This window comes from Sorex fumeus, unplaced genomic scaffold (assembly GCF_029834395.1).
Source record: "Sorex fumeus unplaced genomic scaffold, SorFum_2.1 ptg000037l, whole genome shotgun sequence".
In the NCBI taxonomy this organism is placed as follows: Eukaryota; Metazoa; Chordata; class Mammalia; order Eulipotyphla; family Soricidae; genus Sorex; species Sorex fumeus.
Genome location: NW_026606094.1, coordinates 23,953,275 through 23,980,258, shown reverse-complemented (window position 1 = coordinate 23,980,258; position 26,984 = coordinate 23,953,275). Strand labels below are relative to the sequence as shown.

At 44.4% G+C, this 26,984-nt stretch overlaps 1 protein-coding gene across 1 annotated transcript in view; it reads right to left on the bottom strand.

The window, feature by feature from the left end:
- LAMB1 (laminin subunit beta 1) overlaps window positions 1-26,984 on the bottom strand; it is an 86,747-nt gene that overhangs the window by 18,685 nt on the left and 41,078 nt on the right. Inside the window, exons 15-25 of the mRNA XM_056118024.1 lie at window positions 25,496-25,654; window positions 24,709-24,836; window positions 24,373-24,496; window positions 23,608-23,812; window positions 22,642-22,785; window positions 21,858-22,089; window positions 17,544-17,707; window positions 15,734-15,958; window positions 14,507-14,721; window positions 13,595-13,691; window positions 1,086-1,455 (exon numbers count right to left, since the gene is read on the bottom strand). Coding sequence (XP_055973999.1) covers window positions 1,086-1,455; window positions 13,595-13,691; window positions 14,507-14,721; window positions 15,734-15,958; window positions 17,544-17,707; window positions 21,858-22,089; window positions 22,642-22,785; window positions 23,608-23,812; window positions 24,373-24,496; window positions 24,709-24,836; window positions 25,496-25,654 — 2,063 coding nt within the window. The remainder of the gene's footprint in view (window positions 1-1,085; window positions 1,456-13,594; window positions 13,692-14,506; window positions 14,722-15,733; window positions 15,959-17,543; window positions 17,708-21,857; window positions 22,090-22,641; window positions 22,786-23,607; window positions 23,813-24,372; window positions 24,497-24,708; window positions 24,837-25,495; window positions 25,655-26,984) is intronic.

The window sequence follows — 26,984 nt, the reverse complement described above, 5'->3', positions numbered from 1 at the left end:
GCTCTAAAAGTCCTCTTGCCCATGTCTTTAATGGAGAGACTACAGTGAAAAATCTATGGCATAGGGGAAACATTCTTACTTAAGAATTTTTTGTCCTACCACCTAGATCTTTTTCTGCTATTTGTTGATGGCCATATTCGTAAATACTGTATTTGAACACAGGGAAGTGGTACAGAAATGAACATTTTCCCTTCACCTTGGGACACTGGTGAATGGAAGTGAGCATTTTGATGGTGGGTCTGGTATTGGACAGCGTATGCATGAAAGTATCATTAACAGTGTTGCTAGTCACTGTATTTCAATGAAAAATGGAAAAATAAAATAAACTTGAGAATAAATTTGAAAAAGAAATAACCACTAAGAATACTGGCATCATCCAATTCTGCCTGATTTCACGGCAAAAAACAAATAACAAAATCAAACTCATTATCTAATCAGAGGCACAATTCTCCAGAGCTTGAAAATCACTTTTCTTGTAGAAAATCTGCTAAAATTAGATAATGTGGACCAACAGCTGAGAGGCAGAAATAATTTGGAAATAAATCTTATTCGTAGTAATTTCTCTGACAGTAGCCTAACTTTGCATAACGACCATTTATACTGGTGTGTGTGTGTGTGTGTGTGTGTGTGTGTGTGTGTGTGTGTCCCGTTTACAGTGCAGTTCCTTTTCTAACTCCAGAAAGCAAAGGCCAGTAGGACTGGTGCAACTTTATCCACAGGAGCGGAAAAAAAAGCAGGAGCTCTAGAATGAGCGTCATCTCAGCTTACAAGTTTAGCAAGCAGCCAAGTGGAGACTCCATTCAGGATTCCCGTGTCCAAATTCATTCTGGGCTGTCCGAATGCTGGACAGCGTTACTGGCAGGAGTGCCTGGACGCTGAGAAGCACCAGACTTTCCACTCATCCTGCATAATCTCAGTACCCAGTGATAATTTCACCCACCCAAATGCCCCAGGTAGGGGGACTACCAGAAGACGAAATTGCCTAGTCTCTCCAGCCTCTCACAGGGTTGGCCCCACAGCCTACACCACTCACTCATCTAAACTGGAACACTGTGAGCTGTCACTCTGGCTCATCCACTACTTACTCTGCTTCCTCAAACAGAGCCCCAATGTTCTTCAGCGGCTCTGCAGCGGGACTCTGGGCCAGGATGTCTTTGATCTCATTGACTTTCTTCTCCACTGAGTCCACCGTCTCTCGGTAAGGCCCAATGACTCCGCTGATCTTCAGGGCCTTCGCTTTCTCCAGAAACTTCTGGGTCCTGTTGGTCAACTCACTGATGATCACGTCCCACAGAGCAAAGCACTGGTGGCAGGGCGTGCAGTCTGGAAAGACGCCCGAGTACCCACGAGTGCATTTGTCACAGCGCGGGCCCTCGACACCCTCAATGCAGACACACTGGCCCGTGGATTGGTCACACTGTGGCGTCTCAATGCCCCTGGCATCACAGTCACAGGCTGGAAGAGGAACAGAAACACTCTGAGATACTTGACTGGGCTTAGCCCTGAGAATGCCCAGTCACTATTACCAAAGGAAGATGACAACTGGTGAAAACTGCCCAAGGCTCTCAGAGAGGACCTGGCAGCCTCCTTTCCTCCTACACAAAAGCTACCTCAGTCCTTGCTAGTCTCTACTTAATAACTTAATAACAACAATAAAGGGTCAGGGAGCTAGTACAGGAGTTAAGGCACTTGCCTTGCATGAAGCTGACCTGGGTTTGATCTCTGGCACCCCATGTGGTACCCCAAACTCCACCAGAAATAAGCTCTGAGCAAAGTCAGGTGGGACCCAAACCCAAAATAAAACAAAAACAATAATCACAACAGTTTTTAAAAAGTGAACACTTCCAACGCCACATGTCCTAGAAAAGGCTTCTATCCATTGTTCCATAATTTACATCTCATACTATTGGTGTTCCAGTTGTTTGTTTCTGTTTTGTGGGGCCACATCTGGCAGTGCGCAGGGGACTATGTGAGGTGCTGGGGATCAAACTGGGGTCAGCTACGTGCGAGGCAAGACCCTTGCCTGCTGTACTATCTCTCCAGTCCGGAAAATGTGTTTTAATAGTCACAGCTATGGAAAATGATACCGTGCAAAAAGAGGCGACCCTCTTAAGCCTTACAGCAAGGAGGCAGTCAAGCAGGGTGCAATTCAGCATTCTGCAGAGCCAGAGACAATGAATCTCTCTCTGTCTTCCCCCGTCTCCCTCTCACTGTTCCTCCTGTCAGGCGATGCCCTGATGTGAGGCATCTGGCCTAGAAGACACCACCAGAGAGCAGCTCCTAACCTACCTTGCGTGCCTGTGACTTTATGATTGTTTTCTTTTTATCAAGCCGAGCACATCACATCAAATACTGGCTGTGCAGTTTCCTAGACCTCTGACCCTCCAACCTTGTGTGTCAGTTTATCTTCATTGCCTCTGTTTGCCAAACACTACTCAATGAGGAGTGCTCTCTAATGGTCAGAGAATGAGCTAAGGACATAGGCTGCCTGGTTTAGAGCCCAGATTTCCCTACACTGCAGCTATGCGGCCCAGGGCAGGAAGGCAAGTGAGTCTTGGGTTCCAGATCAATAATAAGGAATAGGCTAATGATTATATGTGCATCAGAGGATTGCTTTCAGGATGAACTAACTTAGTTCTACGGTGCTTAGTGGGGTTTTTAGTAAGTGTTCAACAAATATTTTTTGATATCATCCACTTCTCTGTTCCCTAGAGTTGGTCCCAGAGTGCCGCTTAATCATATTTCCACGGGACAAAGGAAAATGAAAGCTGTTAGGGCTAAATGTTTGACAACAACACAATTTATTCAAACATTAGGTTAGAATATTACAGTCCCCCAGTTTCAGCATTTAAAACATACAGCAAGTCCCTGACATCTTGAATTTCTAACTCTAAAGGTTTTATCCTTAAGCATATTATTTTTAAAAACATTTTACGGGGCGGGGGTAGCTGGGCCAGATCCAGGGGTACTCAGGACTTAGACTTGGCTCTGTGCTCAGGGATCAAACCAGGGTATACTGCATACAAGGCAAACATCTTAACTTCTGCACCATATCTTTGGCCCCAAGTATATTATTTCTAGAAACCTCAAGAATGGTTTTTATTTATTTATTTTTGGTCATGCTTGGCGATGCACAGGGGTTACTCCTGGCTCTGCACTCAGGAATTACCCCTGGTGGTGCTCAGGGGACCATATGGGATGCTGGGAATTGAATCAGGGTCGGCTGCGTGCAAGGCAAACACCCTGCCCGCTGTGCTATTGCTCCAACCCCAAGAAAGGTTTTTAAAGTTTTCCTATTGAGTCATTTTTACCAATTTAGGAGAGCTGTAGTTTACTTTTAAGTGTGAAAACTTTCCCCCATCCACACCTCCCCTAGACCAACGTAGTGTTAAAAATGCTCCTGGAAATTAGGGTTCTAAGGAAAGGGTACTCAGGAAAGTCTGCACCCTCCTCACGGAGATCTGAAATAATCAGCATATTAAAGACCTGAAGGAGTTCTGCAGGGAAAACTGTTTTACCTGGGTTTTACCGACTTGCATAACAAACTCAGTTGACCATGGCATCTTTCTCTACTGAAATCTGTAGTGAGCCCTCAAGAAAAAATAATGCGAAAGGCATGGAGAACCATTCCCTTCCAACTTTTGAGGCAGAAGTAGGGAAACACTTAAATAATGATACCTTATAGGTTCTCAAGCTTCTTTGTTGAGAAAAAAAATATCACTTCACATACTCTGGAAATCGATCTTCTTTAAATGAACATACAGAAGGCGTCCCCCAGTGGTACAGGAGGCTACTACTGTCCTATCCCCAGATTATTCTAGCACATTCCAGGGAGTCCACTTTGGGCACCTTCCACTGCCCACTTTGTACATAAAATACACAAAGTACTTTACGTACTTTAGATTTTAAAACCAAATTTCCTTACCCTGTGGTGAAACTGCCCTTTTCTAGACAGCTCGAATTTGTGTGGGTTAATCCTCAATCATTATGATGGGGTAAAACACAGATTGCTTCTGAGATGCTTGAGACCCCAAATTTTGGATGGGGCCTGGGAATACGTATCTCTAGAAGCTGCCAAGGAATGCTGACAGAGTCACTCCAACCCAACTTGCGGGGAGAACTGACTCTTGTTTTCCCAGCTGTTCCAATCTTTCTTCTGTTGATGTGCCTACACAGGGGTAGGAGTATGTGTGTGTGCGCGCATATGTGTGTGCGCATGTGTGTGCATGTGTGCATGGTGTGTGTGTGTGTGTGTGTGTGTGTGTGTGTGTGTATTTACTTACTTTTCAAAGGCTGGTGCTGACTCATGACATTGGATATTCATCAGCAAAGGCTCCATAAACCAAAAACAACGATGCTGTTTTTCATCAATGGGATTGCTTAGTTTGCTCCTGGCCAACAAGTTCAGCTAGTGGTCAGAATGCTACCCCCCAGACCTGTGTTTATTTTACTATCTCCCTTGGGATTAGGTCAACTGAGGCAGAAGCTACACAAGCTTTTAGTTTGCTCAGAAAACTTTGTCTTGCAGAAAATGCAAAGGGACTTTTCAGTTCAGTCCTAAGATTCTATTTTTCCTTTCTTTCTTTTTTTATTTTTGTGGGGGACGGGGGGCACACCCAGCCAATGCTCAGGGGTTATTCCTGGCTCTGAACTCAGGATTCACTCCTAGCAGTGCTCATATGGGATGCCAGGGATCAAACCTAGATCAGCCACATGCGAGGTAAGTACCCTACCCATGTACTATATCTCTCCAGCCAGACTCCTAAATATTCTTACTATACTCATGCTTGGGAAAAAAAGAAATATGCAGAGTTCAATCTATTTGTTGTTGTTTTGGGGCCACATCTGGTGGTACTCAGGGGATCACCCATGGTGGAGCTTGAAGGACCATATATATGTGATGTTGGGAAAAGAACCCACAAAGCAAGTGCCTACTCACTGTACTATTGCTCCAGCCCCAATTCAATATATATATATATGTATATATATATGTAATATTTCTCATCATTGTTCCTGATTTCATCAGTAAAGGTGTGACTTGCTCTCCTTCTGTCATGCCATCTTTGAGGAAGAAAATACTGGTTACCAGGTATAGAGAGTATACTAAGTATTGTGGGTTTTGAAAAGCAGGCAGATTCCTATACAAACTTTCCTCCTTATCCTGTGCTGGGATTTAGTGGGGCCACCTTCTCATGGGCAGACAAAGCTTTAGCTCTCTCTGGACACAAGGACTAAGTTCAGCCCAACTAACCAACGTTCCTTTCCTCCAACTGAAAAATAATGACTCAAATTTCATATATGGTGGGAGTGCAATTTTATCACTGAAAGTCAATTCTGAACTTGATCCGAATCAAACGACTGAAAAACATCAGGTTCTTATTTCAAAAACAGAGGCTGTGAAATGGCTAACATTTCTGTGGACACAGGGTTTCAATCTGTCCTATTCAGTTTCCAGAACTACCTCTCTAAAAGGAGAAAGTTCTAGAAGGCTCACTTTTCCAACTTTTATTAAAGAAAGATAGCCCAAGAATATCTTTAGCTGAAAATTTGGGCCTCACCTGACATTTTCTTCACAAACACTACAATTGTTTGTTTTTTCATTTTGGTTTTTAGGCCAGAATTGGCAGTTCTCAGGGCTTACTCCTGGCTCTGTGCTCATACCTGGTGGTACTCAGTGGTCACGCCTGGTGGGCTTGGGGAACATATGGGGTAAAAGGACTGTACCTGGCTGGTTGCATGCAAGGCAAGCACCCTACCTGCTTGTACTATTCCTCTAGCCCGTGACCACTATTGCCATAAGCAAGGAGGTAATCTTTCACAGTTCTAGTTCTGGGATCTAAAAAGGTGTAACTCGGGGGCTGGAGTGATAGCACAGTGGGTACAGTGTTTGCCTTGCACGTGGCCGACCCGGGTTCGATTCCCAACATCCCACATGGTCCCCCAAGCACCGCCAGGAGTAATTCCTGAGTGCAGAGCCAGGAGCTGAGCATCGCTGGGTGTGACCCAAAAAGAAATGAATGAATGAATAAATAAATAATAAAAAGGTGTAACTGAGCTGTTCAAGCACAGCTGATGCTGTAAGAACACCAATGACCCCCTCCTCACAAGACAAAGAGAGGAGTTCAGCTCCGCTTACTTCTAAAATGGAGATTACATTTAGAAGAGATCAAAAACTTTCTCAACCTTGATGTAATTGACTGTCAAACTTTCATATATGATAGATAAATAATCTGCTTCATAACTTTTGTCCTTTCAAAAAGGTTTAAAATCAAAATCAGAAAATAATTATAAATAAAATGTCACAATGTACCTGACTATATTCCATGCTGCAGTGACTAATAAAGTGATTGTGAGAATAAAGAACAACCTAAGCTTAAAAAAAAACTTCTCTCAGAAGGAAGATGGTATACTACAAAAGTTGTTGCCTGATTTTTAAAATGATTGTAAGGAGGAAAAATAAAGGTAAAGGTAAAAGCCCTCCTGTTGATCGTCGATTTGCTCGAGCGGGCCCAGTAACGTCTCCATTGGAGACTTTGTTGTTACTGTGTCTGGCATATGGCATTTAAAAAATCTGAGTAATTGGGTTGTGCAGTTAGCTCAATGGTCTGAGCATGTATTTTGTGGATAGGAATTGAGGCCTAAAGGAAAACACTAACAAGTCAATGCCAGAATGGAAAACAGCCTAGACACGTGTTTTTAAGTGGCTAAAAGATTTGTCTCTCCTCTTTCTTCTTCCTTTGCCTCCTAAAAGACTCCATCCTCGATAGTGTGGCATTCAAGGCTGTTCACGGTGTAGTGGAATGGAATTCTCCACTAGAATAGTTCCCTGAGGCATCTTCCTTCATGGCTACTCCTTCCTCCCCCTGGCATAGCCTTGCTGCTCAATCCTATCCACATAGTCCTTTAGCCAGGAAAATAATTTCATCTTTCTAAATAATTAATTGTCATCAAGGACAGCTTTTTTTTTTCCCAGAAAAAACAGAGCTACTGGGCCACAAAAACCTGTCTTCTACAATCCCAGCTCTGACTTCCTTTGTAATTACTAAACCTCTCTTAGATTCCTAGCTTTGCTTGATTATTTGGAAGGAGTGGGTGGCACACCCACTAGTGCTAAAGGTTTACCCCCAGCTCTGTGCTCAGGGATCACTCCTGCGGATGCTAAAGGGAACTTATATACAGTGCAATGGTTCCAACCAGGGTCAAACACATGCAAGACAGGCACCTTACACCCTGTTCTATCTCTCTGGTTCTGAACCCGGTATTTCTGAACTGTGAGACAGAGACGATATACATCCAATAATACTATATATACACATACATACACATATATACATATATATGCCCATTATAATATATACAATGTCTATATATTATATATTTACAATATATTATGTAAATGTAATATAATATAAATTATATATAATATGCCATATATATATGTATGCCTAAACAATAGGTTCTGTCTCTTGGTGCTTCTATGAAACTTTGCTAAATGAATTCTATTCTTAGTGGTTCTGCCACTTCTGATACAAAGAACGGTCAGTACCACTTCATCCCTGCCTCTGCCATCACTCCTAAGCATACCCTATCCACCAGGCACCAGCTGCCCCTTGTCCAGATAGCAACTCTTCTCTTCTGTGCCACACCCCACTTGGCACCCACGGGCAGTCACTCAGTGTTGTGTTGATATGTTTCCTTTTGAATCAAAACTGCTTGGGGGCATAGAATGTTATATTCTAAAATCAGGCACAGTAGGGATTATTTTCTTCTGCCATGGATTTTACCTCTAAGTATCACATGACTCCAGAATTTGCCAACAGGTTTACCGATACTTTGGCTTGGCACTTTTACTTCATACAAGTGAAAGAATATAAATGCTTTTCAATTCCTTAAATGCTATTCATTTTAAATTCTCTACCTTATTTGGCCCCAGCATTTCTTGGCCTCAGTAACAGGCCAAATTTTGGGACAAAAGCTTGAAAACGGACATGATTTCCCTCGATGAAATGAGTTGGCTGTCTTTATAGATCTTTCTCTACAAAGTTAAAAAGATGAATGTTTGAGGCTATGTGGGCCATTTGGTCTCTGCAATGATGATTTGACTCCAGCTTTATAGCATGAGGGAAGCCATGGACGATATGCAAATAAACAGGTACACTGCACTTCAACCAAATGTTATGAAAATGCAGTGAGCTAGATTTGCACACAGGCTAGAGTTGGTCCCTTCCAACCTAGTCCACTACTTTAGAGACACAGTGTTCTGTGAGGAGGACCTTTAAGACAAGTCTTCCCTCTATGAACAAGAGAATTCGTGTTTCTCTAAAGATTCAAATTAGGGGCTGGAGCACAGTGGGTAGGGCATTTGCCTTGCACAGGGCAGACCCAGGTTTGAGTCCCAGCATCTCATATGGTCCCCTGAGCACTGCTAGGGGTAATTCATGAGTGCAGAGCCAGGAGTACCCCTGTGCATCGCTGGGTGTGACCCAAAAGGCAACTAAATACACAAACAAATAAAAATTGCATTAAAAATAAAAGAATCAAATTAAATCTGATTTCCTAATAGGAAAAAAAAGATGGTGGATAACTGTAAGTGAATCCCAGCCTAAAGAACATAAGCATTTGTAAAAGCACGATCACGATCACGATCATGACCATCCTGTTGTTCGTCGATTGCCTCGAGCAGACCCCAGTAATGTCTCCTTCGTCCTAGCCCAGAGATTTTTTTAAAAAGTGCCATATTCAAGGCTCTTTCAGGGTTAGGAGAATGAGACCCATCATTGTTACTGGTATTTGGCATACTGGGCACGCCACGGGGAGTTTGCCAGACTTTGTAAAAGCACATAAGCAAAAATTTTAAAAAGTAAGTAATTTTTATACAGAGAGAGAAAGAGAGAGCGAGAGCAAGAGAGAGCGAGAGCAAGAGAGAGAGAGAGAGAGAGCGAGCAAGAGAGAGAGAGAGAGAGCAGCTATTTACTCAGACCTCTTTTCAGATTTCTAGTTTGCCTTCATTTAAGAGACACAGATCTTCTCCAAGAGCCAGAGGCTCCAAATGGAAATGTTTCACTCCCTTTGCTATCTATGGATCAACAGAAAGATTCTTCCTGTAACCCTCTGACTCCTTAGGGGCACAAGCCAGAGCTCCAAGCTGAGGTTTCCTCTAGCACGTTCAGTGGTGGGTGGCTGAGATTCTCCTCCCAGCACAGTTGAGGGCTTGTTCAGACTGGGCAGGATCGGCCAAGGGCCCTAGCCCGCCTGGACAATAGGAACATTCAATGACTCATGAGTTTGAGGCTCAACTCATTTGTCCTTTACATAACGACATTATTTTTCCCATAAGGGGAATACTTAGCTCTGACCTTAGTTTTTCTATAAGCATATTGTTAACTAGATGGTTCCAAAGAGTCTAAATTTGTGCCTTCTGACATAGCTGTTCAACTGACAAATTTAAAACTGAAGCTATATTTGGGGATCAATCTTGTAATCTGAGAAAAGCAGTCATGTCCTTTGCCCATCATTTCATCTAATTTGGGATGACATCTCTTCTTTGCCCTGCTGAGCTTGGGTCCTGGCCCTTCAAGCTCTTGGCTTCCCATTTCCATTTGTGACTCAGGTCCTTGCACTACAAGCAGATCCCCGGGTCGCTTGCATGTAGACTTTTGTCTCTTATCTCATTAGCTCATGCTGGTCCTGCTTCTACACCACCCATAAACATAGGCCATTCTCTAGAAGGCTCCTTAGAATGACTCCACCAGACTCTGGATGCTCTGAGATCATCCGTTTCTGCCACAGGGTGTCAGAGTACTGGGGGCTCAGAACATTCTTTGAAAGCCAGTTTCACACATTGCCAGATGCATCGTATTCTTGGCTCTGAGACACCCACTCATATAATGAAGATGACCCCAAACACCACCTCTCTCTGTCCACCCCACCACCACCACTGTACACACACATTTCCACATGGCCCCACTGAAAATCAATAAGCTTGGGCACAAAGGTCACACAGCATAGACCTTAACATACCAAAAGACACTGCATTTTAAAACTTGGAGCTACTCAAGTGAGCATTGAGGTCAGATGTCGTCAACAGAGATTTTAACACTTTGGGGAAAAGGACTTTCTGGTACTCATTTTAAAAAAAAAAAAAGCTAAAAATGAAGTTGAAGAGATGACATAATTTAGCAGAAAGGCCAGAGAAGACAAGAACCTCTGATTTGAGAAGTGGACTAAGTTTCTCAGGATATTTTCACTAAAACCACATTCTTGGAAATGTTTTCAATACCTCCAGAGAATTTAAAGCCAGCAGTTTACAAGCTGGGAAGGGCGTTAACAGATATGAATCCATTTAAACCACAGTAATGAATCCATCTAGACCACAGTATTAAATTCAGGAATACGGAAAATTCTAGAAGAGATTAAATTTTTTAATAAAAAAAATCTTATGTGTATTTTAAGAGACACAAGACCAGGCCTTTACAGTCCCTTTAGTGAGAAAAATCTTACGGTTATCTAAGAGAATTATGAAATACCAAGGAGAGGAGTGGTAGATATAGGGTGCACCTGGCTTTTCTACGTGCACGCGTGCGCGTGCGCTCTCACACACACACACACACACACACACACACACTCTCTCTCTCTCTCTCTCTCTCTCCCTCTCTCTCTCTACCTCTTCCCTGAGACTTGGCTTGCCTTTGGGTTGCTTGTTTGTTTTTCCTAATACTCAGTTTCTTAGGAAAGGCACTGATCTTTCTTTAGGATAAAAGAAACAACAAAGTTGGCCTGAGGTCAGGGATTTCACTCATTGCAGTTTCTAAAACGCCATCTATGTTTTTTTTTTTTTGACCTAAACAATGTTCCTGTAAGTCACAATTTTCCTGGAGATTTGTTGCAGTAGGTTTAAAGAATAGATAAAAAGGTTAGGGATAAAGTTCTGTGTTTTAAACGAGCAATTCTCTGACTGACTCCGGCACAGGGTAACAGGTTTTTCACTCTAACAAAGCTAAGATGGGTCAAAAGGTCAGAAAGTTTTGGCAGTTGGAGCTCTTTTGCTCATGACACGTGCAAAGAGAATCAGGCTATCAGCAATGGTGGATCCATTACCTGGAGAGAAGTCCCTGGGGACGTTAAAAATCAAGAACCCTAACAGACTAGAAATAAGAGCACTGGAGAAGCCAGGTTTCCAGGAGGATTTCTCAATGAGACACCTAGGGGCAAGTTTGATTTCTGGATCTTTTCATGAAAGGAGAACATCCAATCCCATTCAATAACCATCTGGGGCTGAGCCAGGGATCAAGCTCAGGGAAAGCACTTGCCTTGGGTGTGTGAGGGTCTGGGTTCAATCCCCGGCAACCCCCAAATTAAATAATTAAATAATTAAAACCATCTGGGACTGGAAGACGGATGAATGAAAGAACTTGTTATCCACACAACACTCTGTGGAATAAATTTCATTTCAGTCAAGGCTGTTGGTACAAACCCTTCTGGCCAAGTCTCAGTTGAAAAACAAAAAGTATGTCATTTGTTCTGGTTTTGTCCACTGTTGGACGCCTTCCCCAGACTCTGAAGGAACACATGGTACCTATCTCCATTTCTGATCTCTGACGAGATTCTGAAGGAAATACTAACTTTAACATCTGATTGAATTCTTGCTACAGCTGCAGACAAACAAGAAAAGGGTCTTAAAAAAACACCACAAAACTGAGAGCCTAACCAGGACCTATCCTTTCAGACATGCAACAACGGAACTCTATCAAAGACATATCAAGAAATCACAGAAGACATTACCCATAGGGATAAGCTTCAAACGGGGGTAGAAAATCAATATTTTAAAAAAAAGGAGATAGCAAGAGTCTACTAAATCTTTTTCACAAATACTTTTGAGATCTGAAAACTATCTGGCAGGACAAAAAAAATTGCAACAGCATAAAAATGAAGCAACTCTTATGATTCACATGGTTTTTGCAAGCTTTTGTGCTGGAGAAAATGTCAAGTTTTCCCTCAGTCTTATTTATCATAAGCCTAAGTGAAAATCTGGGTTTTATTCATACCCTAACAGACTTGGAACCCCTGATACCGGCTGCCCTTTGTTCTGTGTGTTGTTCCTACACCCACACAAATGCACTGAGTGTTTTGACTGTCAGCAGTCACATGAGAAACGAATCACGCGATCTCACCAGAACCACCATTCAATTCTGCCAGCAACAACTCTAGTCACAAAAATACTGTTCAGAGGGAGAAACACTGACATCCCATTGTTCATCAATTTGCTTGAGTGGGCCCAGTAACATCTCCATCTTGAGAACTGTTGTTACTGTGTTTGGCATATTGAATACGGCACGGGTAGCTTGCCAGGCTCTGCCATGAGGGCGACATACTCTTGGTAGCTTGCTGGGCTCTCTGAGAGGGGCGGAGGAATCGAACCTGGCTCCGCCAAACTGGCTGCGCGCAAGGCAAATGCCCTACCACTGTGCTATTGCTCCAGCCCAGAGGGAAAAAGAAAAAAATCTATAGAAATATGCATTTAACCTAAGTCTATTTTTAATTATTTGGGGGCCTCCAGGCAATATTTAGGGGGTCTCCTGGTGACAGCCAACTGTTCAGTCTAGGCATGTGAGGAGTCACTGAGGTCGCCCTGGTGGTGCTGAGCGGACTCCAGGGTGTGACCAAGCAGTCTGCAGAGGTCCTGTGGCATTATTTTTGTAAGGACAACTCCAGTGATGCTTATCCTGGCAATAGGGTCTCATGGCATGGTGCTGAGGGCACCTCTGATGATGCTCAGGGGACCATGTGGCACTGGTTTTCACACTCAGGGCTTGCACATACCAGTCATAGCATCCACCACTTGAAGTACCTGCTTGGCTCTCATTTATTCATTTATTTATTTCTTTTTAGTTTTTAATGAATCACCATGAGGTATGGTTACAGACTTACAAACTTTTGTGCTTACGTTTCAATCATACAATGATCGCGTACCCATCCCTCCACCAGTTTGGCTCTCATTTTAAGAAGCAAACCAGTGTCTGTGAGGTAGGGGGTGTGTGTGTGTGTGTGTGTGTGTGTGTGTGTGTGTGTGAGTGTGTGTAGGTAGGTAGGTGTGATTGTGCACGCGCCCCCATTTAAAAAAGCAATTCTGTATTTTTGAGTGTGTATATCTGTGTACATGTGTGTGTAAATATTAGTCCAAATACACCACTTTTTCTTTTCTGACTTCCCCCATTTTATTTTTCTTAGTTTTAGATTGACTGATTGATTGGGCTTTGGGTCACACCCGGCTGTCCGGATTTACTCCTGGCTCTTCTTTCAGGCCTCAGGCCTGGAGGAACTCAAGGAACCACAGAGGGTGCCCAGAATTAAACCCGGATTTTGTCACGTGCAAGATAACTGCCCTAACTACTGTACTATCACTCTGGTCCCATGACCTTCTCTATTTTAGAATTAAATTTTTTGAAACAAGATTTCCAAATGTAATCATGCTGTTTTTTTTTTAAATAAACAGTTTGTAATGGATTTTAATTAAGAGTTCACAAAAGGTTCTTGCAGACATCTGCTTCCCCCCAAGTCTGAGCAGACAGCCACCCAACAGTGCCCTTGCTCTCACCTCGGCACTCCACGTTGGGGTCTCCCCAGAAGAGTTCCTGGCACTCGCTGCAGGTCCGGCCTCCAAAGCCAGGCATGCACTGGCACTGTCCTGTGAACTGTAGTGGGAAGACAGGGCACAGTCAGGTGGCTGCAGGGCTGACGTAGGTGCCCCTTCTCCCTGTCAGCAGCTGGTCAGGGCCGAGAAGACCCTCCTTGACCAGCAAGGGAAGCCTGATTCCTTGCAAGGTCGCGGGCCAAGGAGGCACCTCCGACTGCTCCTCTTCCCAGATGCTGTCACACTTGACTGCTTCCTTTCACAGTCCTCATCGGGCACTGAACCACCATGGCCACCCTGGGCCCACCTGCGGTAGGGAGGAAGCACTTCCTGCCGGACACTGGCTAGTGACAGCAGCACTCTAAACAGCACCAGGCACTGCGTCTTGCTTCTTTCCAAGCTGTGAAGCTAAGTCAAGAGGGACCCACCCAGTAGGACCAAGAGCCCACACATCCTAGCTCTTTCCTCTGGGGCCTGCACCACCATAGTCCCTGTGAGGGGATGGCACCCAATTAGGGCCAGGGTGCTGAGCTGTGTGCCGTGGTGCCAGGCCATAACCACTAGGAGACTTTCCTTTTCTGTTTCTTTCTTTCTTTTTTTTTTTTTTTTGCTTTTTGGGTCACACCTGGTGATGCACAGGGGTTACTCCTGGCTCAATCACTCAGGAATTACTCCTAGCGGTGTTCAAGATGCTGGGAATTAAATTTGGGTTGGCCACATACAAGGTAAATGCCCTACCCACTCTGCTATCACTTCAACCCCTGAGACTTTTCTTTAACGGGACCAAAAAGCTACCGAAGAAACTGTCTCTCCATCAAAGTATGTCCCTTGCACCACACATTCATGAAAGCCTCTTTCCTTAGGCCTGAGCCTCACCTCGTTACAAGATGGCCCGAAGGAATGAGCAGCATCGCAGCTACAGGGTTCACAGCCACTCCCACTGGCCAGCTGCCATGTGTTGGGTGCACAACGGTCACAGTTCTGCCCGATGACATTGGAAAGGCACAAGCACTGCCCAGTGGTCTTGTCACACTGGCAGTCGGAGCCGTTGCAATGCTCCTGCACGGTGCCCAGGTAGTTACAGACACACTCTGAAAGAGAACACTATAATCAGACATGGTCACTCTCTCTCTCTCTCTCTCTCTCACACACACACACATACACACACACACACACACACACACACACACACACACACGATGCGGACATATGCTATTGCCACATTCCAGTCTGGAAGCATCAAGACGGGAAAGGAATGGAGGAAATTACATTTTTTCTTTCCCCACAAAACTGTTGCTTTCCACAAGTTCTACACTGTCCTGGATTCCCTTCCCCCACCCCCTGGCAGAATAACACAGTGCCCAAGCATAGTTTAAAAAATTCCTCAGATTGAATCACTTGCTGGTGGATCACTGAAAAAAACAAAAAATGTGAGGGTTTTGCTGTGATGTTAATAACTATGCTGGAGGAACTGAGCTCTCTCTTCAGACCCCTGGCAGGGAAGAGCAGGAATGAATGTGTCAGACAGGGCAGGTACAAAGCCTTCCAACTAGGAAGGTTTTCAGGAATCCAGCGCTGCTGGCCCTGATGTGGCATTCCACACATGTTTGTATAAACAAAGAACGGGGGCTCCTTCCCGGGGGCTGGCTGCCCAGGGGTGACAGAGGGGGAATACTGGCTGATCCCCTGATAAGAGAAATAAGGAATTCCACAGATCATCTCCAAGATGTTGCTTTCTTTTTGGTGGAGCTGGAAGGCTCTACTGCATCTGGGACTCAAGAGAACAGTGGCCCACAGAAGGTTCTCAGACTCTGTAAGGCCCAGCAAACTGAGGGACAGAAGAGAAAAATCAAGGAACTTTCTCAAACTGGGTATATCAGGGCAACAGCTACATGATTCTGCTGTTTGGATGTTCTGCTTAGGCACGTTGACCCCCCCCCCCCCCCCCCCCGTCTTTCTACCCTTCCAGAAACTGAGGCCATCAAGGCAACAAAGAGATGAGGGTCTTGTCAGTCAGAGGTGAAATGCTGCCTTCTGCCCCCTGGAAGCAGCCGTGAGCACGCACAGGATGGAACTCCCCAGGGCACATTGTCTGTGTCTTACTTCGACAGTCCTGGCGGAGGGCGTCTCCATAGTAGCCCAGGCGGCAGTGCTGGCAGTGCTCCCCTTCCGTGTGGTACAGGCACTTGAGGCAACGCCCTGTCTCTCGGTCACAGGCTCCAGGGTCTGTCATGTCAATGTTGTGGTGACAGCGGCAGGGCTGGCACGTACCACCCACCTCCGAGGGGTTGCCAAAGTAGCCAGAGGCACAATCCTCACATCGGGTGCCTGTTGTCCAATGAAACCCAGAGTCATCAGTTAGCTTGCTGATGAAAAGCAGGGGTGGGGGGTACTCCCTTTTGTGTCTGCTCAGAGAGCCAGGTCTCGAAGCCTGGGCACTCCCTTCTCTGCTCCGATTTAATAGCCAGGGGAATTTTTCATGTGAAGAGAGAGAAGTTCGGTGGGCTTCTGGTGTTCTGTCTCAGAAGGGGCCATATCTGGCAGTGCTCAGGGGCTACCCCTTGCTCTATCCTTGGAGGTCATTCCTGGCATTGCTTGGGGAACCATATGGTAGCAAAGATCAAACTGGGGTCAGATGCCTGCAAAGCAAGTGTCTTAACTCCTTAATTGTCTCTCTAGTCTGGTGATTTCTGTTTTTGCTTGCAACATTTGCAACTACACCCCACATGCCAGGCACATACTCTACCACTGAGTCGCAGTTCCAGCCCAGAAAGTATTTTGCAGTAACAGCCTGTTACAGCTGGCTCAGAGGTCACAGCTTTCTGGCACTGATGGTTATCGTGGTAGTTCTAGAACTGGAGACTTAAGTTCCTCAATATACAGGGATGGAATAGGGTGGGAGTTTAATAATGATCAAATACTGTCAACTTCAAAGAGGTTGTAAGGTGCTTAGAAGGAACAGACTCTGGTTCTATGCCTGCCACTGCATGATCCCCTGAGCACCCCAGGAGAGATCCCTGAACACAGGGCTAGGAGTGATCCCCGAGCTCAGAGCCAGGATTAAGCCCTGGCAACACCACATGGCCCTCAAGCCAAATCCCCAAAAGGACCAACTTTAGCTTTCTCTTAGAATCCACATTCAAGAATTTTATCAACCAAAAAACTGTAACTCCTGTATAAGCAAACTGAAAATTGGGGTCTTTTATTATAATCAAATTTCTTTCCTAAAAAAATCCTAAATTTACATACCAATTTTATCAAACTATGGCTAAGAATAATCAGTATTTGGAACAGTGGCATTAAGAATGAAGTAAAAAGAAATTTATTTACACAACTAGCTTTTAATGACAGACAATATGAGGATAATTTGACAGCTATCTGCAATATCTTTTTCTTCCTCCTGCATATCATTTGGTCACTTCTTTGAGATGTCAGAATTTGGACAGGGAAGGAAGAAGTAAAATGTAAATTAAACTTTCTGCTGCTGAATTGCAGAAAAGTATTCACAGGATTAGTTTATTGATTTAAATGAGTTTGTGGTCCCTCTCTGCATTACAACACTATCATCTTAGAGTCAAAGATGGGGTAGGAGTGATAATACAGTGGGTAGGGTATTTGTCTTGTATGTAAGTGACCTGGGTTTGAGCCCCTGGTACCCCAGGTTTTGTGACCCCTGAGCATATAGCCAGAAGGAAGCTCTAAGCACTACTGGGTAAGGCCCATAAACCAGAAAAAAGGAAAATAAGAAGACTGATTCATAGTCAAATATGAAAAGAGCATCTTTCTTTATTTCAGATTTCCTTCCATTTTCATTAAGGATTATTAAAATAAAATTAAACTGGCCTACTCCATCTATTTTCTTCACTAACAACTAACAACACATCTTTTCCTTCCAAATCTGTATATTACTTACCAATGTATCCTGGATTACAGACACACTCAAGCTGGAGAGTAATGGGATCTTGATAACAGCTATTGGCAAACTGGCGTCCACTCTCAGGACCATCTGGGCAAGGACAAGGTCGGCAGTGATCTCCAGATCCAATGATGGGATCACCATAATAACCAGGCAGGCACCTATATGAGTCACAAAAGAGAGTTCCAGGCATCACAGTCATAAGATACCTGTTTCAAGATGAAAGTCTCAGAAAATAGATACTCTGCTTTGGAACATTCATGTCCTTGTGTCTCAATTTGGAGAACGTGATATTAAAGAAGTGGTCACCATGTCCATAAGAATGCCCATCCAGGCTTGGCATGGTACAGATGGCAGGGGTCCTCTCTAAGTTACTGATTTATCAGGTTCTTAATAACGCTGATGCTTCTGCATCCCTGTGGTCTAGTGGGTAACTCTGCTGGCACTACCGTATGTAGGTGACATCCCCAGCCTCAACCTGACATCTGCTCCTGCAGAAAAATTGCTCATGTGCCTGTATGTTCTCTACTGTCCCACTCCCTGCCTCTCCTCCCCACAGAGCATTCTGCTGGCTCCTTCCTTGCAAAAAAGATTCCTACTCTTGGCTAGTAGTTTGTGGTTACCTGTCTTTGCCTCTTCCAGGAGGGATAATCTATTAGTGAGCCCACAATGGCCCTGGATCTAAGGCTGCCATAACCAGTGATAAAAATAGGGACCTTACTGTCCTATCACTCATGTCTGTCACTCAGGTAGGTTCAAACTCCCATCTCCTCTCTCTCCAGGTAAGGAATCTATGTTTAAATGATTTACAAGGCTTACACAACTAAACAGTAATGAAGTAGGATTTGAATTCAGCCTCCTGGTATTTAGCAACCACTTTTATTGGATCGTTCTATTTCACGTCAAAGGTAATTTGGTTACTTTTTAAAATTTCCTATAAAGGAAGCAGGCTCTTGAGAAACTTTGGAAATCATCAACCTACTCTTTTCACAGAAAAGATTCTTGGAGAGTGAAACGAACTCATCCAAGTAAGAAGCAAGTTCGAAGCTACATGGGAAGTAAATCTTCCTGAGTCTAGCAATTTCCAATTCAGCTTCCTCTCTCTCTCTCTCTCTCTCTCTCTCTCTCTCTCTCTCTCTCTCTCGCTTTCTCTCTCTCTCTCTGTGTGTGTGTGTGTGTGTTTCTTTGAGTAGAGGCAGTATTTTTCTAATAGGAGGAGGAAGAAGAAACAGAAGAAGGATCTTCTTCAGGGGACATTAATTTTCTATTTACTTAGACACAGACAAACTATAAGAACATTCCTGGGGCTGGTGCAATAGCACAGTGGGTAGGGCATTTGCCTTGCATGTAGCCGACCTGAGTTTGATCCCCAGCATCCCATATGGTCTCCCGAGCACCACCAGGAGTAATTCCTGAGTGCATGAGCCAGGAGTAACCACTGTGCATCACTGGGTGTGACCCAAAAAGCCAAAAAAAAAAAAAAAAAGGAACATTCCCTAGTTAAGCACTGGGGAAATCATTGGTGATGATGCAACATTGTATAAAGCTTTGAGAAAGAAAAGCCTCAGAGAAAACTAGGTAAAATAAATCAGGATTGAAACTGACTACTCATTTCCTGCCTTTCCCTTCTACCCTCCCCTTGGGAAAGATCTAGAGATTCTTTTTTATTCACAGGATTGAAACTGATCATCCTAGCATGAGAAAAAGTATGATGAGAAATTGGCAAAATCCCAAATATTTCAATAAAGCTTTGTCTTCTAAATTTAGGCTAAAAAGTCTTGCCTTTTCTCACACCCTTTCTCATTCTCCTGAGGATACCAAAATGCCTTGCAAATTAAACCTAAAAGCAGTCATAATACCATCACCAAGTCATGCCCACAGGCTGTTCCTTCAAAGTATCTATCTAGGCTGGGCCTGAATCCACTTGTGGAGGAATCCTCCTGCTGCTGACCTGGGCCCTCCAACCCCAACGCTCTTCTCCTTAATATGCTTTTCTCATCTCCATGCATCTCTTTCTCTGATTTATTCTCCATCACCCATTGAAAGAACAGTATTAAAAACAATGTGGGACACAAAAGAGAACCCCAAGAGATTCATTTCTTTCTCATTCCTTCCTTGTGTAACTGTCTCTTGATTATTTATCTGCATTTTTTTCACAACCTGATTTAGTGGTTGGAAGAAGTAGCATTTACGCAAAGGAACAGTCACTGGAACTTCCAAATTCTTGCATCACCACACCAGCATACAGCCAAGAGCCCCATAATTGTACCTCCTCATGACATAAACATCAGATTCAATTTTAACTCACAATTTATTTCATTTGATGTGCAACTGGTAGAAGTGCTTGCTGAAAAATTTAAAACAAATATTCCATAGAGAGTAAGTGAACATTAGAAAAGTGAAACTCTAAGCATAAAGGGTGGAAGATATACTAGAACAAGATAGATTCTATAGCATGCCTGCTGGAACTGCACACATCAGTGGCCACTTCTTTCCATACGAACTCATCTGCTCAGGGAGGCTGCAAAGCTCTAAGAGGCATTTCTCTGACCTCTTATGACAGTATCGTACGCAGTGCTATTTAGTCCCCAAAACTGTTCAATTAACATCTGCTAACTGGTTAACAGATCTACGTTCCCATGTTTTATGTAGTTTCTCAGGAATTGTAGCTGTGTAAAAAAACGTTTCAAAAAACGAAGTCATTTAAAATGACTAATCTGGAGCAGACCGATAGCTCAATGGGCTGAATGCATGCTTGCATGTTGAAGGCCAGGTGAGTTCCTGGCACTGCATGGTCCCCTGAGAACTGCAGGGAGGATTCCCAAGCACAGGGCCAGGAATATGCACTCCCTCCTAATCATCACTGGGTATGGCTCCCCAAAACAATAATAAATTAAAAAAGAAATTAAAAAAAAACAAGCAAAAGCTAATCACATTTGGATTTAATTTCTACTTGGACCCAAACTGTGCATTAAGATTTCCGTTTGACTGAAGTTAAAATCTGTTGAGATGGAAACAATTTCCATACAGACTTTTATGGTGAGCCCTGTGTTTAATCCAAGAGGACAGATTCCTGTTGCTTTCATCCTCCACTCTGTCCCCAGCACCATAACAACTTCTGGCTTTCAGCAGGTGGAACTTAAGTAAATATGTGTTGGGTAGGTGCACAGATTTCTAGAAAACACTGTGATGGTCAGAAATGAATGGGCACTTGACATAGCCATGCCACCGGACCCCACACCAGGCTGTTTCATTCGGGGCAAACTGAAGGGGGTGGGTGAGGGCCCTCCCCAACCGAAGGAGCCAGCCCCGGCAGCCAAAAACCTCCAGAACTCAACCATTGTCACATCACAGCTGCTCTCCACATGCTCAGGCCAAGCCTCACCCACAAGTGATTCCATAGAAAACCCCGGTATGCAGGACTCTGTGACTGAGAACTCTGGGTTCAATGGAATTGGGAATGGGCGGCCTACCCCGTCTCCCCATTTCTGGCAGGTTGGGAGTCATGCCCACGAGCCACCTCTGGCTGGCGCCTGATAATCTCCTCAACAGCCATAATCCAGAGACTCATACATCTCTCAGAAAAGAGCATAAACCGACTTGCCATCGCTATGCCACCGGACCCTGCACCAGGCTGTTTTCATTTGGGGAAACCAGAAGTGGGGCAAGTGGGGACCCTCCCCACGTGGCAGCCAAAAATCTCCAGAATTAAACCACTGCCACACTCATAGCTGCTCTCCACATGCTTGGGCCGAGCCTCACCCACAAGTGAACCTATTCTTGCACATCTCATACCTCACACCACTCATATGCCAAGAGTAATGCATCACATTTGATGGGGTTTAAAGTAGAAGGCAACCGATCTTAAAGGGAAATATATTTTTAAAAGCACACAAGGCTCTACCTTTAACAACATGTTTAGTAATCTCTTGTAGAAAGGCTTAATGGCCCCTGGGTGAAATACAACAATCTTCACGCACTTTCCTCTAAGGAAACGTTTTTGGATCATTTTCAGCAGTTTATTTATAACAAACAATACAAAATAAATTATTTAGTTCTGCTTTGGGGCAGGGGTTTGGGTTCGAGGTAGAGACATCCGAAATATGGTGGTGGGGAGGCATTAACGGTGGTGGGATTGTGTTCCAATATTGAACGTAATCCAATATTGTGAACTACTTTATAAAAATAAATAAATAAATAAATAAATAAATAAAAGAAAATGGTCGCTCCCCTGGGAACCCGGGAGAGACTAGGCCTGAGGTCTGTCTAGGAGGCTGTGCGCTCAGCCCAAACCCGACTCAGTCCTGGTACCTTTCACAGTTATGCCCTGCGGTGTAGTCCTGGCAGCCCAAGCACTGCCCCGTCACAGAGTCGCAGTCCTCAGCATGGCCATTGCACTGGCAGGGCTGGCAGCTTGGAAAGCCCCAGTAGCCGGGTAAACACCGGTCGCACTGTCGTGTGTACACGCCCTGGAAACAGTGGCACTGGCCAGTGACGGAATCACAGAAGGCATTGACAGATCCTTGTAGGTCGCATTCACAAGCTGGAAAACACACACACACACACAGGTAACCAGGCAACCTCCTTGAGGAAGTCAAATGCAAACATATCTCCTGTTAGAAGGATAGGGGAGATACATGCAGAGGGAATGAAGGTAGGGTGGCTAGGTGCTTGGGGGTCACTCCTGGTGGTCTGGGTGTGGGGAGCATGCTGTGCTAGGGATTGAATGCTGGGTTCCCGAACACAAAGCCTTCCCCCATCCTTTGAGCTGTCTTTCCCATCCCCAAAATACCTCTCTTTAAGCACGCTTGCACCCAGCTCAGAATGTTCTGGGGCTTATAGGATCATACCCAGTCACAGAACCCCACCACTGAATCAACCCCAAGACAGACAACTTTTTTTTTCCTTTTTGGGTCACACCCAGTGTTTGCACAGGGGTTACTCTTGGCTCATGCACTCAGAATTACTCCTGGAGGTGCACAGGGGACCATATGGGATGCTGGGAATTGAACCCAGGTTGGCCACGTGAAAGGCAAATGCCCTACCCATTGTACTATCGTTCCAGCCCCAAGACAGACAATTCTGATGAACCTACGTCTGCATCCACTGGGGCCGAAACCAAAAGTGCCGGGAGCACATCTGTCGCAGGTTCTTCCCACCACGTTGGGCCGGCACTGGCACTGGCCTCCGTTGGGGTCACAGACGGAACTTAAGGAGCCCTGAGGGTCGCATTCACAGGCTGCAAGGAAAAGAGAAGTCAGAACCTGTGACACGGAGCAGGTGCTCTCTGCTCAGAACCATCACCCCAGCTCGAAACCGGTTCAGCCCTCTCCTTGCGCTCGCCTCCCTGTTCCCTTCTCTGCTGCTTGGCTTTTTCACAGTTCCCATTAAAAATAGCATCGTGCCTGGGACAACTGGTAAGCCAGAACCTAGAAGCACCACTGGCACAGGAGAGCAGATGTTCTAGAAAAAGAAAAACCACTGAGCGGTTTTCTCCTCCTTTCTTTCAAAGCTCAAATACCACAAGGCCTCGGACAAAAGACCAGATCTGGGTGATCTGACCTTTTAGGGCGAAAACCAAAAAATTTTAATTAAGTGATGTGCCTGATTACCTCCCGACTCCCTGGCCTGTCTATAGAAATGTTGCATCTTCCTGAACTTTCTCGAGTCTTTTTTTTGGAGATCGCATGAATTCTGATCTGGTTTACATTACTAGCTCCATTGCTAAAATGTTTTATTTTATTCCTTGTACTTTCTAAAACCGCATGGCAAAGCGTGGCAAGCTTCCCGTGACGTATTCAGTATGCCAAAAACAGTAACAACAAGTCTGACAGATTTGTCATGAGACATTACTGGTGCCAGCTAGAGCAAATCGTTGAACAATGGGAGGACAGTGCTACTTTCTAAAAAACAGAGACAATCTCTCAAGATTCAATTTTCTTGATCTGGCCGTCCACCTAACATCAGCGTGCATCATACATTAGATATATATTCCAAAGCACCGTGGGGTGCCAGTATTCTCCCAGCTCTCAGAAGAGAGAGGGAGGGTGATAATACCTACCCAGGCCTGTTTGGTGTAAGAGGGCAGAAATGCTAAAGATGATGTTTCTGCAAACGTCTGTCATTGGTGTTTTCACCACACTTCTGCTGTTCTCCAGACATCGGTATCTCTGGAAGGTCTCCCAGGCACTGTTGGTGACTACCGCATCTCCCGAAGTTCCCACCGTAAAGATATCCAGCGATTGGCAGAATGGCATGAGAACAAGCTATAAAGACACCAGAAGGGCAAAGTGTTCTTATGGTCATGCCCCATGTCAGCCACGAAACAGCACACATTAAAATCCAAAAGACTGCTTCGGCCCTTGAAACGAAAAATACTCTTCCATCATGCCATACAACAAACCCCTTAAATCTTCTTATTCTCACTCTCTTTCAGATTTTTGAGCCATACCCAGAGGTGCTCAGGGATTATTCCTGGTTCTGAACTCAGGAGTCATCCCTGGCAGTGCTCACTATATGTGATGTCAGGGATTCAAACCAGGGTCGGTGGGATGCAAGGTGAGCACCTTAACTCCTGTACTATCTCTCCAACATGGACACGTTTGTCAGGAATGTTGAGTGAGAACTCTCAATATCTGATCCTTTTTGAAATGTCATTTTAAAAGCACTTTATCTTTTCAGAACCAGACATTAGAAAAAGCCCTTTCCAGAGGGTGAAAATCGGCAAAGTGGCCTTGGGTAATTTAGTATCTCAGCATCACCCCCCAACACCCCTCCAGGGAAGCGCTGGGTGTGTTTTACATGTCAGAAACCCACTTCCACTTACTGAGTCTATCAGCGTATAGGGGCTTTCCACATCGCTGTCGTAGGAGGTGTATTGGGGCAGCTCTAGCCTCACTGTGTAGTTCACACCTTTCTCAAAGCATACGGGGCGAGGCAGGACCACATACCTGCACCCAAAGAGAGAAAGTTACAATCACCTACAAAATAGTAACCCTTAATTATCCATCTACCAAAGCTCATTCCAGAGGCAGCAAGTCAGCCCATGGTCATTTTCCAGTTCTTAAAACGGTGACCCTACCACTCACAGAGCAAGGCGTCCTGGAAAAACATGAATTTGCGTTTTGAGTTCTATTGAGTTGCAAACCATGGCCATACTGACCTAGAGCCAGGTGAGAGGGACACCACCTGGTTGTCATCATCGGGGACAGTATTACCACATCGGCTGCTGGTTGGAATCTTTCCAGGTCGCTGCACTGTGATGACAGCTTTCTCCCACTTGTCGGGAAGCTGGAACAAGAAACAATCAAAGGACTAACTGCACCAGCCCCCTCCTGATCCATTAGAGGCCAAAGGTAAATGGAAAAATGTCATTTCTGTTCCTTTCCCTTCCCTCTGTACCATTTCCTCTGCAAATGCCCCAGTTCTAGCCCTGACGATCCTTCCTACCAAAACAGCAGCCCAATGGTCTCCCCGTGTCTCCCAATGTCCCTGTCCGTCCAACTAAAAATGCAACCCAGATAATGACAATCCACTACCCCAAGTCTCTTACTAGCCTCTTGAACACAGACTCTAAACTCCTCTCCGACCCTGGGCTTAAAGGCATCTTTCTTTATTCAGCTATGTGGGATGGCTCTCCAAACACTGCTCTTTTCTACTTCTCTGCTCACACTCCTACTTCATTTGTAGCAAGATTCCATCTACTCTTTCTACCTTTGGCCTCTTACTCCAGTAAGTGCTAAGTAAGAGATTGCCAAATGTTTGCAAAAGTGAATGAGAAGAATGTACATTTGAAGTCCTAGGGAAGAAGTTAAAGAGTCAGGGCTTGTTCTGTTCTAATGCAATCTCCAAATTCTACAAATCTATGGTGCTCGTAAGAATAGATTTTTCTGTTGTTCTACTGATGTTCTCCCAACCTCAATACTCCACCCATGGAAATGTTTCTTTACCTGTGGCTCATAGCGAATCAGAATCTCATACTCCATAGAATATGGTATGTTGTCAATGAAAAACTCCAAATAGGCTCCTTCAGGTACTCGAACAAAGCCTGCTCCAGTCCAGGAAGGAATCCGGTCCTCGATATATTGTCGCTCCACTATGCTGACACCCTGAGGAGACAAGGGGACAGTAGTTAGGCTGGACCTGGAATAGTATGTAACTAAATACAATGTTTAAAGAAATCCTAAGTTTCCCAAAGGTCCCAAATGACAGCGCCCATAACAACTTTTTAGACTCAGTTTTCCTAGTAGACTGTCAAAAGTTTTGTACATCCAAACAAGATAAAGGTTTCTTGCTTAAGGGTCATGTGGTTGAGTTCATCTTGGGGAACTGGACAGGGGCTCAAAAGCTTGACAAAGGCCAAGATTTGGCAGTGAGAAGCCAACTTCTACAAGGGGATCTAGAGTCTGGAAGACTTGTTTCTTTCTCACTGCAATTTGTTTCAAGTTCCAAGACACCAGATACAATCATGTGTGTTCCCTGTAATGGAATGAATTGTGACTGAAACTGACACTTGATGGATTTGAGTTGCATAACTCAAGTGTGCATTTGAGTTTGTTGACTCAAACTGTTATGTAATATCTGTGACTGATCCAAGCTCTTTGTTTCTTGAATGTATGTGAAAGACAGAACCGATGAGGCCCAGCTCTTGAATCTGCTTTGGTCTTGTGACTGTGACCAGCAGAGCTGAGTACAGAGAACTGCCAATCAAATGTCTTCTAGAATACAAAGGTCATTTTGGGGAGAGGGGAGAGTGTATAAGGGGACCCTCCCCCACCACCAGGCATATCCATCTATGTTCAGGATTTACTCTTAGATCTGTGCTCAGATATCATTCCTAGCAGAGTCTAGGGACCATATGCGGTACCAGTGATCAACCTTGGGTTGGCCATGTTTAAGGCAAATGCCCTACCTATGGACTAGCTCTCCAGCTTCTGTAAGAGAGCTGCTTGAGGACACAGTCTGTAAAAAAATACCTAGTTGGTCCCTACCTAATTCAACCACCCCAAATGAAGTGCCAGACATACATTTCAAGCCACTACATTTAGGATTTCTTAACAGCAACAGAATTACTATACAGACCTGTTATATAGTCACAGGAATGACTTGTTACATAGAAATAGAAAACTAAAGCAATTTTCTTGGAGGAGGGGGTGGGGGAAGGGATTTGTGGGGTTAAACTAGGGCTCTAACACAAACACATAGGACACAAGTGTTCTACTGCTGACGACATCTCTTATCCCTTAACCCTTACTTTATGATCACAGACAAAAGTTATAACATGTATTTTCTATTTCCTTTGATAGTCTCACATGTTACCTTTTATAAGGTTAAGTAGTAAAGTAGATTGCTTTAAAGTCCTTTATACTGTGCTTTACAAGCTGCAGAGATTGCCACTGAAGCAGTATTTATCACATCACACATTATAGTATTTTCCAG